This window comes from Cavia porcellus, unplaced genomic scaffold (assembly GCF_034190915.1).
Source record: "Cavia porcellus strain 051 isolate PalLab524CR breed Dunkin Hartley unplaced genomic scaffold, mCavPor4.1 scaffold_8, whole genome shotgun sequence".
In the NCBI taxonomy this organism is placed as follows: Eukaryota; Metazoa; Chordata; class Mammalia; order Rodentia; family Caviidae; genus Cavia; species Cavia porcellus.
In genome coordinates this window covers 64,623,496-64,638,999 of record NW_026947491.1, presented here as the reverse complement: position 1 = coordinate 64,638,999, position 15,504 = coordinate 64,623,496, and the positions used below count along the sequence as shown (strand labels likewise).

Here is a 15,504-nt window from a genome sequence, read left to right as displayed (position 1 = left end):
TGAAAAGCATCAGGTTACTCAACAATTTCTTAATAGGAAATCAAATAATTTCTTCGCAAGTGTTGCTCTTAGGGATGCTTGGGCTGCATCATTTGTTAAGATGGCACCACAAAGAGCCTTAGGAAGAAAATTAGCTAGACACTGTGATGGATGTATGTACCACCCGTTACTCAGGAGGCTGAGGCAGGGCGTGGACAACATGTTCAACCCAGCCTGTACAGCTTAGTAAAAACTGTCTCAAAATATAAAAGTGCTAAGATGTAGCTCAGCTTCCCTGGTTCAATTCCTAGTATCATGGAAAGAAGAAAGAGAAAGAGAAAAAGACAGAGATGGAGGACCAGGAGGGAAGTAAAGGAAAGAAGAGGAACAGAAGAGGAGGAGGAAGAGGAAAAGAAGAGAGAACAGTGAACTGGAAATAGGCAGCAGCCCAGGGGAGAGGTGCTAAAGGGACATAACATTAACCGACAGGCATGGTGCTGTATACAGCACACACATTCTCTTTCAAATCTTCACTGCAGCCCTGTGAGACAGGTCATGCCATCAGACATACTGCCCAGATGAGGAAGCTGAGGCACTATGAAGCTGATATTCTAGCCAGGAAGCAGCGGAGCTAGTACTTGAACCCACAGGCTCTTACTCTGGCACCCCGGATTTTTAGCACTTTGTTGACCTGCTTAGTGAGAGCTCAGCACTGTCCAATGAGCAGGTTCCAATACTCCTGGATACTAAACTCTTATAGTTAAGCACTCTTTGTTTGTGTACCTACCAAACAGCTCTCCCATATAATTTCACCTCCTTTGCTGTCATGAAAACAGGGCGGGTTTTGCGAGTCCTATGAGAGTTATTTCCGTAAAGTGATAAATTGTCAGTGTCCTCCCCACCTCAGTCTCCTGAGCACTGAATTACGAGAGCCATCCCCCCTGGACCTGAGCACTCCCCAAACTTCCAAACGGGAACAGGTCCTGGGACGCCTCAGGTCCACACCGCCTGCTCTGTGCAGCTGTCACCTGCTCCAGTCTCCCATTTCTGCTCTTTCCCCACAGAAACCACAGCTCTCTTTCACTCCTCGGCCACGACAAGGCAGCAAAGGCAAAAGGTTGTTAACACTTTGGTAACCTCACCGTCCATCATTTTGAGGCTACGCTACTCTTTCCTCTCCTTTCCACATACAAATGTTTCTTTAAAAGCAAATGACATCCAGATTGGGGGTTTAGCTCAGCAGCACAAGCACCTGCCTGGCAAGTACGAGGTCATGAGTTTGATCCTCAGTACCAAAATATAAAAGTATTTTTAAAGAGTGTAGTTGTTCTCTTTCATTAAAAAGAAAATGATTTCCCATGATCAGTGCTCCTTGGAACCACTGACTCCTAAAGGCTAATCAAAACATATGACACATGTTTACAAAATTATTACAGTGAAAGACACATTGTCATCAATCCTTCTCAGAGTGCTCCTCTTATCCCCTCATTCTGTCCCTTTCTGAAGCAATTCTGAAAATGCTCTTTTGTGAGTATCTTTGTGAGGTGAACATCGCTGCTGAATGTCATCCAGTAGGAAGGCAGGTATATAAAAGGAGTACAGTGTGTCAACATCCACTTTATTCACTGGTTCTGCCACAGTACAACGTCTAGCTCCTCCAAAAGTAAAAATGACTATGGAAGGCAAATGTCTGGAATCAACTCGGGACACTAAGACAGCCACAACATTACAGCTAGAGGCACTCATGAAACAGGACGCCCAGAACTGCGTCAGATAGCGGCAACAGTGGGAAAAGTGTGTTCAAAGTGGAGGGGAGTATTTGGAGGAGGATTATAAGCAATGTGTCTTTTACCATAGTTGTTTGGTTTTAATATCCACCATGCTTTTAACATACTACTGCATATGAATCACCACTATATCAGCTTGTCTTTGTCCAGTGTTTGGAGTCCATTGAGAAGAAACAAGTAACAGCTTAACTATCCTTTAGTCATTATGCCAACAAAATATTATGTCAAAAATTATATATATATAATACACACACCTATATATATATACATATACATATATACAGTAATAACTTGGTTCACAGGTGCTTATGCTCACAAACAATTCATTTCTCAAATAAATGAATTAAAATTTTGTTTCCACTCACAAACTCCATATCAGGTGATACACACAACACTGGCCATCTTCCCCAAACACAAATGCAGCTGTCTTCCCCAGAATTGTAAAATAAATTAATTTCATGAACCAAGGTACAAATATAGACAGATAGATAATCTACTATAAAATATATTTTAATCTATTTTACCTAAGGGTACTATACTATAAAGTACATTTTTATCTATTTTACCTAAGGGAGAAGGCTCTGTCTGTCTGAGCCCTGTCTTTCCCCAAAGGACTGCCCCACCCACAGCCCTTCTAAGGACCTGGCCATGCAGGCATGACCTGACTCCACAGGGAGAGCTTGTGAACCAGAGGGAACCAATCTTAAAGCTCACAGCCACTTACCTGGGTCTGACATGGAAAGTGAGCCCAGTCCACTGGGGTCCTGCCTTGGCAATTTGCCTAAGAAACTCTCAGAAAAGAGACCAGTGAATAATGGTCCTGACGACAAAGGGGCACACGAGATTGGCTTGGGCCAGGGCAAACCACATGCACACTGACATTGTGAGGAGTAGAAAGTCCCCACAGAGGAGGAAAGACCCTGCTGGAAACAGTGGATACGTGGGGAAAAGCATGTGCCAAGCAGACTTGGTTTCCGTGAAAACGGTTTTTATAAATACGGCAGAGAAACAATGAAGGATGCCTGGGGCTGGAGAGGTAGAGAAGACAACCAATCAAGGGAAGGTACAAATGAGCAGATGCCAGTACTGATTCCTCCGTCCTAACACACTGCTCTAAATTCTCACCAACAATTGCCTCTCAGGACAGTCAAATGTGTCCTCCAGCCACAACTACAGAAGGGTGGACTCTGCCTCTACCAGACATGGGTTTATACTTTGTTCTGAGGACCAGCTTCATACAACTGACCGTATACCAGAAGAGGGAAAGAGAGGACCCCTCTAGTATGGGAGAGAGTAAAATAAAAGGAACCTAACATCCACTCCATTTGTCTGGACAGAGCCCCAGTCAACGCTACACTATTACCAGACGCAGCTAATTATCATGTACTGTGGACAGTGAAGTTCTTCACTTTCATCCCAACTGTGATCTTGGACTGAGTGAAACTTTCCCTTGCCCCTCTAATTTACGAGGAATTCCCCTTTCTGGGTAAAGCAAACACATTTCCTTTCCACTGTGGCTGCTTAAATGACTCCTTCCCCCATTCTTGTTGCATCATCCGCTCTCATTGCAGAAACTGGACACCAAAAAGTCAGTCAAAAGTAAAATTAAAGCCCAGTTCCCGAGCCTTACTGAGTATACAGAAATAACTTCTCGCCTTAACGGAGCTGCGAACACGGTGGTATAAATGTGGCACTTGGCAGGTGGCCCATGGGTCTCATTATTTTACAATTATACCCAGATGTCAAATATCAGGGCTGGCATTTAAAACCTATGGAGTTGGTGAGTGTTCAAAATGGTTCATGTCTGCCTTCTGCAAAAATTTAAGTGAAAAGACAACAGGTGTGTTTAACACAGTGCGTGCTTTTCGTAACTAGCCCATGACAAGAAAGAATTACAGCGGGTACTTACTATTTATAACTCATAGCCACATCCACAAAATACTTCCTCCTCTGTCGATAGACATTGTCCTTAAATCCCTTAAACAAAAAAGAGATTAAGTTATTTAACAAAGTGACAAAAAATTAGCTGCAGAATGCCCAAAGGAAAATCACTGTGGTGTTTATTGAATGTTCAATTCAAATGCAAATCGTATCCGCAGATGACCCCCTTGATGACACAAGCAAAAGCAAATTGTGCTTACAGTGAAACCTCATTCAATTCGGGCTCTACTAATTTGGGATGTGTGGGAATTCAAGCAAGTTTACCTTTGCACTAAGTAAGCAGAATGGCTTAGTGAAACAAATTGATATTTTGCACAGTATCTTTTGGTTTTCAAGTATCGTTTACATATAATTGATCTTAATTACAAGCCAGTCTCATCCTATTTATTAAAATCAGTCTCTTTAATAGGATTATTCAATCAGTTCACTTAATTCTAATTGCTCTGTGTAAATAATTAACGAATATAACATTTACTAAAACCTCTGTCAGTCAGAATCATCATCAGATCCCCAAATTGGTATGAATTAAAGAGATTTTGCTGTCATTTATGACTGCAGCCATCTAATATAAAATCAGTAAGGGATTCATGCAAGGGCAGCAGGTTACTTCTATCTCGTTCTGAGTTACTATCATTCTAACACATCTCCGCCAACTTAGTTAAGATTTTTATCTAGCATTGTCTGCTTGGGGAATTAAACACTGTAACTGTCATTTTTCAGTCAAATGGAACACTACTGTGAGGACTTCCTGGTTTACTCAGCAATTTGTTCTCTTGCCAATAGACTTCTCCTTTTCCTCTTCTCCCTGTATTTTCAATTAATTCTTTCTGGGGTTTTTGCTGCTGGGCACTCAGAAGAAAGGGTTTCCACTTAACTTCTTAGCTCCACAACCCCACAATCCCCACAGACAACTGGGAAGCAGTGGCCTTCGTTCACAGAGGCCAGGCCAGAAAACAAGCCACAGGAATAAAAGAACAAGGACAAGGCCTACGCTACCTCTGTGACCACAGACACTTCTACGAGGTTGACTGGTGAAGAGGAACCCCTAAAACACTAGAAAATCACCCTGTTCTCTTATCTTGCTAACAGAAAACAGGCCTTAGAGACCAGGAATCTTCAAAGGGCTCCGCTACACAGAAATGGAGAATGATCTTCCTTTTAGAATAACAAGAGAGTTATTAATGGAGGGGAGAAGGAATAAATGTCATGAGATCACAGTTAATGCCCAGTAGAAATGAAGTCTCCTGGGGCTGGGGATTTAGCTCAGCAGGCATAAGGGCCTGCCTTGCAAGCGCATGGTCATGAGTTTGATCCCTGGTACCGATTTAAAAATAAAAAATAAAAAATAAAAAAAAATGAAGTCTCCTAAAAAAACCCAAAGTCTCCTCTGCTAAGAAACTAGCACTTTCTGTCTTGTGCTGTGGATTCTGGGTTTTTTTCCTGGGCTTGATAGACAGGCTTGTGAAGATCTAAAATGCCTACAGACTAAATTTTGTGGCCATAGTTACCTCATTGGTAATGGGGCTGCAATCAAAAACGGCCTGCTGTAGAGGACAGACATGGTCAGGGAAGAAGTAAGCTTCAACACTCCCTGGTAAAAGCAGGTAAGCTGGGGGGAGGACAACTGAAGAACTCCAGCACCTTTATTATTCAAAAATAAAGTAGGCCATGACAGAAGAGGAAGAATTCTGTGAAAAGCACAGCATCTGTTCCCTATTTCCTGCCAGACTGGACACCATGGTAACAGCATCATCGTAATCTGCTGCGCTTCCAGAAGAATCTCAACTGTTTCTCCTCAGCAAACACCTGCACCTTTTCCAGGGACGCAAGAGAGAAATTCACTCATCATGCCCCATTAGCCTGGAGTGGCGGTGATTACGCAAATGTGGGTGATCCAGAACTTCCTGGATTGAACCATGGACTGGCAAAGGAAGAGATACCGGCTGCACCAGCGATTATATACACAGCACAACTTGGCCATTCGTTCTGAATGGAAGCCAGGGCTAGGTTTCCCAGACAAAATACAGAATGCCCAGTTAAATTTCAATTTCAAATAAACAACAAATTTTTCCAATTTAACTGGGCATCCTATATATTTATTCACACAATCTGGCCACCCTATACCCTGAGAGTACTTGCTGCACAAATCTACCTTCTCCCCCTCAGTTTAAATCAAAGGTAACCAAAGATCCAGCCTGAACCCTAAAGTGCCTAGCTCAATTTATGCCGCCCCTGAAGTAGCCATCCCAACGCTGGTGGGACACTGGAATCATCTGAAGAGCTTTAAATAATACTCCAAACCTGGCCATATTCCCAGAGATTCTGATTTTAGATTTCTGGGATGAGGCGCTGGCAACAGTGTTTTGCTTTTTGTTTTGTTTTGTTAAAATCCCACAGCTGATGTGAATGGAAAGCTAAAGCTAGGACTCACTGAACTGGACATTAATTCTCACACTCAGAGCTCATCAGAACCTCCTGCCAGTCCTTTACAGGAAGATTCTTGGTTCGGTCTCTGAAAGTTCTGATTCAGAGTGCTTCACAGGAGCCCCAAGATGTCACATTTTTAACCAGCACCCTAGAAGAGACCTTTAGTCACACTTTGAAAGAACTCAGTCTCATTCAGGCTGGCCCCTTCCCCTCTGGAGGAGGCCCCCACCAGGAGCTCACCAGAAAGGCAGCCTAAGACCTATAGAATCATTATCTACATCTTTAGAAAGCCTCACAGGTGATTTGCTTTCCATTAAAGTTTCACAGGCACTAGGCTAGACATTCAACCCTTTCTAAGGAACCTCAGCAGCATGACCTACATAACACGCCCTTTCTGATCTACCCTACTGCAGGGTCCTTGTGTCCGACTCAGAACTGAGATTATTCTCAGTCACAAAAAACTGCTTAGATGACATTTTTCTTCTTCATCAAATTAGAACTTACAAAACACCAACATCAAATTTTGTATAATGAGCATTTGGCATGCTTATAAAGGAAACGTGGTTAAAAATGACAAGAGTGGTACAGAGCTGCTAAGTACTTGCAATTATTTCAAGTGGCTGCGCAGAAAATAAGAGAAGGTATCATAAAGTGGGTATAATTAGGAACAATGGAATAAAATTAAGCACAGGAAAATTTACTCTTGGTGTTAGAACAAATTTTTTTCAGAGTAAGGTCAGTGATTGCTGTGGTTTTTCCATTCAAATAGCTGAACTTCTTTTTCCAGGTTGAGTAATTTTCAAACTAGACTAAAGGGAACACTTGGAAATAGGTTATCAAAAAATCCTTTACTGTCCAGACATTGATCTGGATGATTTAGTACAGCATTTTCATTACTGGAATTAAGTAATTTACTCTTTCCAAAATGCCTTCCAGTTGTTTTATTAACCAGGCTTTCAAACACCCCTTTGAGGTCAATAAGACCTTTATTTCCAGTTTTTTACATAAAGAATGAGACACAGAGGTAGAGGGACTAGCCCAAGGTCATTCTGCAGGTTAACAACTGGTTTCTCTGCAGCCCTAGTCCTGACAATCCCTAACGCCAGGCCCCTGTGCTAGATCTGACTCCGCTGAAACTGAGAGAAGATAACAAAAGTTGATTATTAAGACCATTTTGAATGTTTTTTCTGATGTTCAAGAGATTCACATGCTAAACAGTCTGTGAAACAGCCTGAAATCACACGCTATGCTGGCAAGTAAAACACACTGGTTCTTGTATGAATTCAGGTTTTTAAAAATAATGCAACTAAATTAGTTCTGCTTGATTATTTACTTGAATCACATACTCAAATTGGTTTGAACTGGTATATTATGCAAAATGATTAGTGACTGAAAATTTCTCTAGCGTTGAAGTTCTCATATTTCCCCATACACGAATGATTCCCAAACCTCAGTGTGGACGGGTTAATTCAAGTGTCTAGGTGAGGCTGATACTAAAGATCTGCGCTCCCACTTTGACAGCCACCCACGTAAAAGTGTGGTCACATTACCGGATTCCCTGCCTGAAACAGTGTGAACACCTATAACCCGCTACCTCATCACACAAAGGCTTCCTATAAGCAAGACTCTATACTTGGACTTCCCACTTTTATCTATTTTCAAGCAAGGGTCACTGAGGGAGGAAGAAACTGCTTGTAACAAATGGGTGCATTGCCCACCTCTCCCAGACTATTAAGTGCATTTCATTCTGATCACAAAGAAGTTCTAGCTAGGCCTCTCGTGTTAAATGAAAACTGATGTATAAAGGGGAGAGGGAAATAATGGGAAATACTCACAAAACTATCATAACTCTTTAAAGATGGTCATTTTTATTGGAGCGGAGGAGAGAATGGTGGTAGATAGATTCAGAGTAGACATGGGGACAGATACATCCTCCATCACAGATTTATTTTAAACCTTCTGCCTTTCCACTGAGACTGAAGTCAACCACATTACTCTGCCCCTAACTACCTCCAGTCAAGGAAAATGGCAGGAAACATTTTATTCTCTCCGTGAGCCCCATCATGCCCAGCCTTCTCTAGTGTCCCAAAGGTCCGATCAATTGCAGTTAATCATTTTTCTAAGGGTCACCATCTAGAAGTATATTTCAGTCTGTCTAATTCCACAAAAATAATCTTCAGGGTGCAGAATCCTCTCCTCTATCCAAGCCTTTTAAAAATAAATGTGGAAACGCCATCTTTCTGACCTGCTTCTAGCCAACACATGTGTACAGGGAAGCTTTATCATCACAAAGTCTGCTCTTGGTTATGAAGGGCACATAATAAATTTCTCTATATAATGCATTACAGCTCACTGCCTGGCCCATGGGCAGAGCTGGGAAAGCCCATGGAGATGGATTCTGCTAGATACTTACTGGGTGGTCAGCATCAAGCTCAGTACCGTACATGAGGACTCTGTGAGAGCATTTGTCCAACTCAGAGATCTTCCGGGGGAACCAAGGCACATCCTCAAGCTCTATTAACGACAGTGCAAAGCGCAAAACATATTAGCTCACAGATTGTGTTTTCCCCTTCACACGTTTGTCAAACTACAAAAATCACTCAACAAGCAACACCCGCTCTTGCCTTCTTCCTCTGTCCAAATGTTCTCCGGTGGATTCAGTGTCACGATGGTGGTTTGAAATTTCAGCAACTGAATGAGTTCGTTAAATTCTGCTTTACCGCACTCACAGTCCACGAAGATTTCAACCTCAGAACTTCTTCGCCGGGATCTCCTGGATTCAATATGAACCATGTTGACATGTTTTTCCTGTGGAAACATTAAGTAACATCTCTAACTCACACTCAGATCATAATAAAAGAAATGCTTTTTTGTTTGTTTGATTGGTTGATTCATAATCAACAGTGTCAAGTACCCACAAAAGAGAAAAACGAGAATCTTCTTGCTCTTTGATTGACTAATAAGTAAAAATGTTTCCAAATACTGACTCTATAAGAAAGTTGTATTATTCTGCCTCGGTGCAGTTTGTCTTGTCTCATAAAAAAATAACCTATAACTATCTACCACCATACATTACCATCTGATCTCAAGATTCCTATTTTGTAGGTTTCTAAAAACAACTGAAGCGCAAACTCCCAATTTTATAACGATGGAAAGTTCTTTTTGAAATAAAGTTTTAAATGAAGTAACCTTTTTAAAAATGAGTGACTATAAGACATGGCAGGTGGAAGTTGGGGAGGCAACAGGAAAATTTCTGAGTATTTGAGAAATACCAGCCAAAGCAGAACCCAGATCACCAGAAAAGTCAGCAAAGCGAGAAAAGCAGTCGAGAGAAACTCTCTAAAGGCAAAAGTAAATCAAACAAGTAATTTACTTATGGCACAACGAGAAGGCAAAACAAAAGGTCAAAAATAATAATGTCCTCTAAGTCTGACCATTTAGTAATTATTCTCTTTCGGCAACCTCCAGGCTAGCTTTGTCCAAGAAAGCATTACTACAACTATCATCCTATGATGAATTTCAGGAGTTAAAAATCTCCTTGCAATAAGCTACTCAAGGGATAAAAGTAATTTAATGCCTAAAAATCAAGTTTAGATTTCCCCAGTGACATAGCTGTCTTTCTCTTAAGTTAATTGAAGACCAAGTTCTCTCCACCCCTAAGCAGACATCTCTCCGACACCCCAGATGGTACGCTCCAGTTATTAGCCCAAGTCCTGATAGGATCCTGGATGACCTCAGAATGCTCAGCACAGGAGCAGGATAAGTACTTTTCGGTGCCTGAATATGATCAAAACAAACAACATACTCCCTAAAGAAACAAGCCTTGTGACCAGGAAGCTAGGTGTTCTGTTTTTATTAACCTTACTAATAGTACTATATTTTCTAAATTGATTGATAATAAAGGAATAATATTAAGCTAAAGAGTCAAATAATTTCATATACATTGTGTCACTTTGGACTTTCAATGACCACTGGTTGAAGAGATTTAGCTTACACTAGCTGAGGACAGAGTGAAAACTTGGAGCTGTTAACTTCTCTGGGGATTTCCCCACTGCACCCAGCTGTCTAATTGAATCGGCTTGCCTTTAGGCTTGTGCAGACACAGCTCTAGATGACACAATTACGTGTAAAATACTATCCCAGATTTCCATTACCGCTGTTTATGGTGCCTGATCTTTTCGTCAAGGTCAAAAGGGAATACTTGCCAAATCAGACTAATTTCCCTTCTATGATCATCGTAGAGGCATCATAAACTATCTCATTTCTGCATACTTTGCAAAGCACCTTTGTTCATATTATTTCATCCCTCAGCACGGTTAGGTAAGAATCATTATTGCTGCTTACAAATGAAGAAATTAAACTTTGGGAGCTTCTAGTGACTGACCAAAACAGAATACAAATTTGAATCCCTGGATAGGAATTCTAACGGTCTTTGGCCACAGCATAGGTGCCCCAGTGCCAGGCAGAGGTGGGCTCCATATCTTACTGCTCAAATCAGCAGCCACTGTCCCCAAACAAAATACCTTCAATAAGGGACAGTGTATCTTTAAGAAGGAAAGGAGCCATCAGTGTACACCTTTCTAGGCTCATCCTCTTCTGGGCTCTTTTTTGAGGGCTCAAACCACAGATTTGAGACTGAGAAAATGCTAACTACATTTCTATGAGCTACAGGGAGAGCTAGCCTTACAATTCATATGGAAGTACGTACCTCATTTACAAAAGATGCATCAAGATCATGAAACAATTAGGCTTAGCAGAATATCATGTGCCTAGTTTTGTGCATCCTACTTTATGTGATAAATATGCTCTTATTTATTACATGTGTAAAACTCCCATTTTAACAAATCAAATAAAACTTCAGCTTCTTGATATTTAAAGACACCCTCTGTGTCTTCTTTTGGGTTTGCATTTTCAGCTGTAGGGCTCACATTTGAATTATGAACTTTCTCACTTGGCGACAGTCTATGGAGTTCCTAACAGACTAATTCTTTTTAATAAATCATAGTTCATGCAAATATGCTTATTTCATTGTTTGGCAGACAAACTCATTTTGTAAAGCCTCATGACGTTTGGCGCCTTTGATTTCACCACATTGTCCAGAAAATGGTTCAATAATGTTTTGTAACAGATGACAAGTTTATAATGAGGTGCAGTCATTTTAAAGTTACGTGATGATAGTTCACATTCACCTGAAAGAGCCTCAGGGCTTTTACCAGCCCCCCAACTTCATTTTTCAAGGAAAATATCACTGCAGTCTTGCCACGCTCCACGGAGGTTTCGCTTTTGCTGCTCCCTTGGTTGCCTTTCTTGTCATCATTTTTGCTTGAGCTAGCTTTATTTAGCTTCAAGAAATCAAAAACACAAAACATTACTAGTTAGTATTCCAGAATTTTCCACACTTAAATTTTTCTCCATGTATTTAACTCATAACCTGGAAGCCCCATCAATCACAAAAATTCAAAGTGAATTTGTCATGAAACTCATAACTGTCTGTTCTCAATGTTGATCTAATCTATTCCAGGACCCTATTTTCAGTCCTCTCACATATAATCTAATGGCTGAAATTAAAAGGAAATCATATTTACTTCACTTTAATAGCAACAAAATTCTAACCACCATTAAGTATAAAGGAACATATATAAATATTTCTGCCCTTTTTTCCCCTGGGCTTATGATACAGCATTTAATTTGATCTTTTGTCTAAATGAATCATTTATATGTAAAGTAGATTTATTACTAAATATAACAAAAATAAAATCAAACATTTTTAACAACAGTAAATTTAGATTTGGTTAAATCTTAAATTGAAACATTTAATTTTTGAGTATGTAAAGACATGAGCTAAAATGGATATCTTGCATTCTGCAGTTACAGCTACCTTGTCAATATGAAGGTCAGTGTGAATCTACTTGCACATGGAAGATCTCTGGCACAGAGGCAACTGTGTCAGGCGAGAGTATACGAAAAATGATTATTAAACTCAGCCACAAATAAAAGGGGAAAAAAAGAAAGAAAAAAGGAATAAAAAAAATTAGTTCGTAATCATCTGCAGTAAACAACAGAATCAGAGTGATAACCATTAGTCCTCCTGGCTAAAGATAAAAATGACAGATTCTGGAAACTCAGATCACATTGCGAGAAATGTAAAATTAAAAATGAGAAAATTTTTATTGACACACAATGCAGAACTATGGTAGTGTATTTTATATTGTTTATATGCAAATATAGAGTTGAACAAGCAGAACTATCCCTCTGGAAAATGATCATATAATGCAATTACATCAATCTTTTATGTCCTCATAAACAGAAAAACATATTTTTGATGTGGAACCTGGTGAATGGTGGTTTCTATTGTCTTCATCTGATTTCTCTGTTGACTTTACTTTTACACATTAGTATTGCCTTGTTCACCAGATTTGGTATTTTATTATTTATGACTTGAGGGGAGAGAGCAGCATTGACATTTGACAGTACATTTAGTCATTAAAAGCTCAAATGTCTTAGTACTCTCAACATCTGCCTGCTCTTCACCACACAACACACAAATCTCATATATTTAAGTGCCATTTTTATATGAAAGGAAAGTAGATTAACCATAATTCTGAGTTTTGTTTTCCTCCTAGCATTTCATTATGACTTCCAAATTCCTCAATATAGTATCTTATCAAAAGAGCCACATTTAAATATTAAAAAATCTATTCATATTTTTGTCCTGGTTTTTGCAAATTGATTTAAATACTTTTACACAAGTTTCCATTATTACTTTTCAACATTTTTATTAATAATAATATGTCAGTGCAATGCAACCCTCTGCCACATATTTGGAGCTACAAACAGACTTTTCTATGACAAACTAAGTTGGAATTGGTTGATAAACTCTGGTAGTTCAGCAGTGAAATATTATTTAACATTTTTAGTGATCAGGATCCTGAATACATTTGTATTTCATTGCCATGAAATGAAAGTATTACTTCTTATTAAATCTCATGAATATTACCTGAAATCAGGGCAAATTGTACAAATTTTGCTTTTTCCTCTTAATATTTTAAATTCAAAAGCTTCCTTACATATAAAAATAAGTAAAATACTGTTTTTGTTACTCCATCAGTTAAACTTTTAAATGGAATAACAAGGCATGCTGAAAAACTTTTGAAAGGAGCTTGATCCTTCTTAATCCAAAATCTGTAATCACGAATGCAAAATGTTAGTTCTGTGTTTACAGACTGGTCACTATAGACTTGAACAGAGTGAAGAAGATATTATGATCTTGTGGAAACCACAGGAACTGATTTAATTCTTTCTTCTTATACTTCTTCGTAATAAATGGCCTTTCAAAGTTCCCATGCACTCAGGATTTTTAGGACATTGATTCACATAAACTCTGATTCTTAATGTTCAAAAACTTCACTTCCTATTTTGTGGACATAAAATTGAGCACGCAATGATCAGTTCACCTGCTTTACTTTTACTAAAGAAGAAGGTGGACAGAACTGAAGCAAGGAGACAAGACAAAAAAGGGTGCGTTGAGGTATGTGTTCTTATACACACCAGGTGTCCATCCGGTGAGGCCCAGACGATCGCTACCCTAGCAAACACTCTAGAGACTTCCAGCTGCTCAGTACTCACTGTTAAGCTGCCAAGCAGCTGATGCTCTTCAGGCACCGCTGAATCCAGAGAAAATCCTCTCCTTGCCCAGTATTTACTAGAAAACATCATCATCGCCGGTTGCATGGATCCGGATGTAATTTTCTTTCTCGGCAGCAGGGGGTACTAGAGGGGCAATAGCGGCGCTGGTGGAGGAGAGAGGAAGGGGTGCTCTTCTGCAGTGCTCAGGGTGCTGTCCAGAACCCCAATGCTCAAGAGCAATGCAAATCATCCTTTCCCAGACTCCTTTATATGAGTGACTGGGGCCTGATGGAAAGCTGATTAGAAAGAAACTCATTTCTGGTTGCTGATGGCCGCAGTCAGATTACAGATCCGAAGCCTGGGGTTATCTGTGCTCAAGACACGATTTGTTTGTTTCATAGGGCGAGTAGCCATTTGGGCGGAGGTGGTAGAGGAAAACACATAGAGAAATGTTATTTGTGTAAGAAAATATCTGTCTCCTGATGTCAGCTCTCATTTCTCAAGCCTGCTACTGCCAAGGTAGCCTTAGTCTTTAAGCATCTATGAATTCAAGGGTTCTGTGCTTTTTTCTAAAAGTAGGAAAATATGAAAGACAGGCACAGCTGAATCCTTAAGCTATTTTATGATAATAAGCTTTCTTCTGATCAGGCGTGCTATAGCTGTGTGTGAACACATTGTGTATGTGCAAGTCTGCATGATGGCTTTCATAAAAAGTGCTTTTTAATCTTATGTCTGTAGGCACAGTGATGTTCAGGCAATTGTACTGCAAAGGAAATATAAAGCTTTGATTTAACCACATATAGATATAGCTCAAACGCTAACTCTAGACTCTTGCTAAATGAGAATAAAAAGAAACTACAAGGCCATATGTTAGTCATTCCTTTGATGCTCTTGATGGCCACTGGATTTTTCGTCTTCACTTGTAACTTGATCAAATCTATCAATCATCATGTATAAGTCAATTGATATTCTTTCTAGTTAGACTTTATAAAGTCATAAAATTCACCATTCTACAGGAAAGTATTGCCAGTCTTCCGAAGACTGGAAAACTCTTAATTATGCTTGCCTAAAAGTCTGGGGCTAGCAGTTTGCCTCTATATAAAACAAGATTTTAAAAATGTAAACAGGACTGGGAAACTAATATTGACTGAATTTGAATCATGTCTGGAGTTGAGGTATATAATTATATTTGATTTAGTTCTGGAAATAATCATTTTATTTATATTTCCCTTATAGATCAATGCATAGGTAATATTACTAAACGTTTAGTACTTACTAATATCAATTCTTAGCACTTCCTATAGACTTTTGTGGGTCAAAAGTATGATTAATAATCACAATACTTGTGAGGTAGTCTCTATTTCTTTTGTATTACATATGGATAAATGGGGCATTGAGAGTTTAGGTCACTTATCAAAGCTGCACATAATTGAAGAATGATCTCAGGATAACTTAAATTCATGGTATCTGTTTCCAAAACCCATGCTCTATACCCTCCTGAGTATTCCAAACAATGAGTAAGAAGTAAACAATGCAAAAAGTAACGAGATATGGTGCCAAGCCCTAAGGAAACAACCGTCCAGACTGAAAAAAACACACATGCAAGTAAGTAAGTGAAACAAAACTGACTTCTTTACAGAAGATATGAAAACACAAAGGATGGAGCGTTCAATACTACTTTAGGAGAGTCAAAAGAGGTTTCTGGGAGAGTTGTTGGACTGAATCTTCAGTGGTGAATTTGTAC

The 15,504-nt window shown here is 39.5% G+C and overlaps 1 protein-coding gene across 1 annotated transcript in view; it reads right to left on the bottom strand.

Moving 5' to 3' along the window:
* Positions 1-14,035, bottom strand: part of Tph2 (tryptophan hydroxylase 2) — a 95,712-nt gene extending 81,677 nt beyond the window's left edge. Inside the window, exons 1-5 of the mRNA XM_003476021.5 lie at positions 13,761-14,035; positions 11,324-11,476; positions 8,759-8,942; positions 8,548-8,648; positions 3,676-3,743 (exon numbers count right to left, since the gene is read on the bottom strand). Coding sequence (XP_003476069.1) covers positions 3,676-3,743; positions 8,548-8,648; positions 8,759-8,942; positions 11,324-11,476; positions 13,761-13,865 — 611 coding nt within the window. The 5' untranslated portion in view covers positions 13,866-14,035. The remainder of the gene's footprint in view (positions 1-3,675; positions 3,744-8,547; positions 8,649-8,758; positions 8,943-11,323; positions 11,477-13,760) is intronic.
* Positions 14,036-15,504: the final 1,469 nt, after the last annotated feature.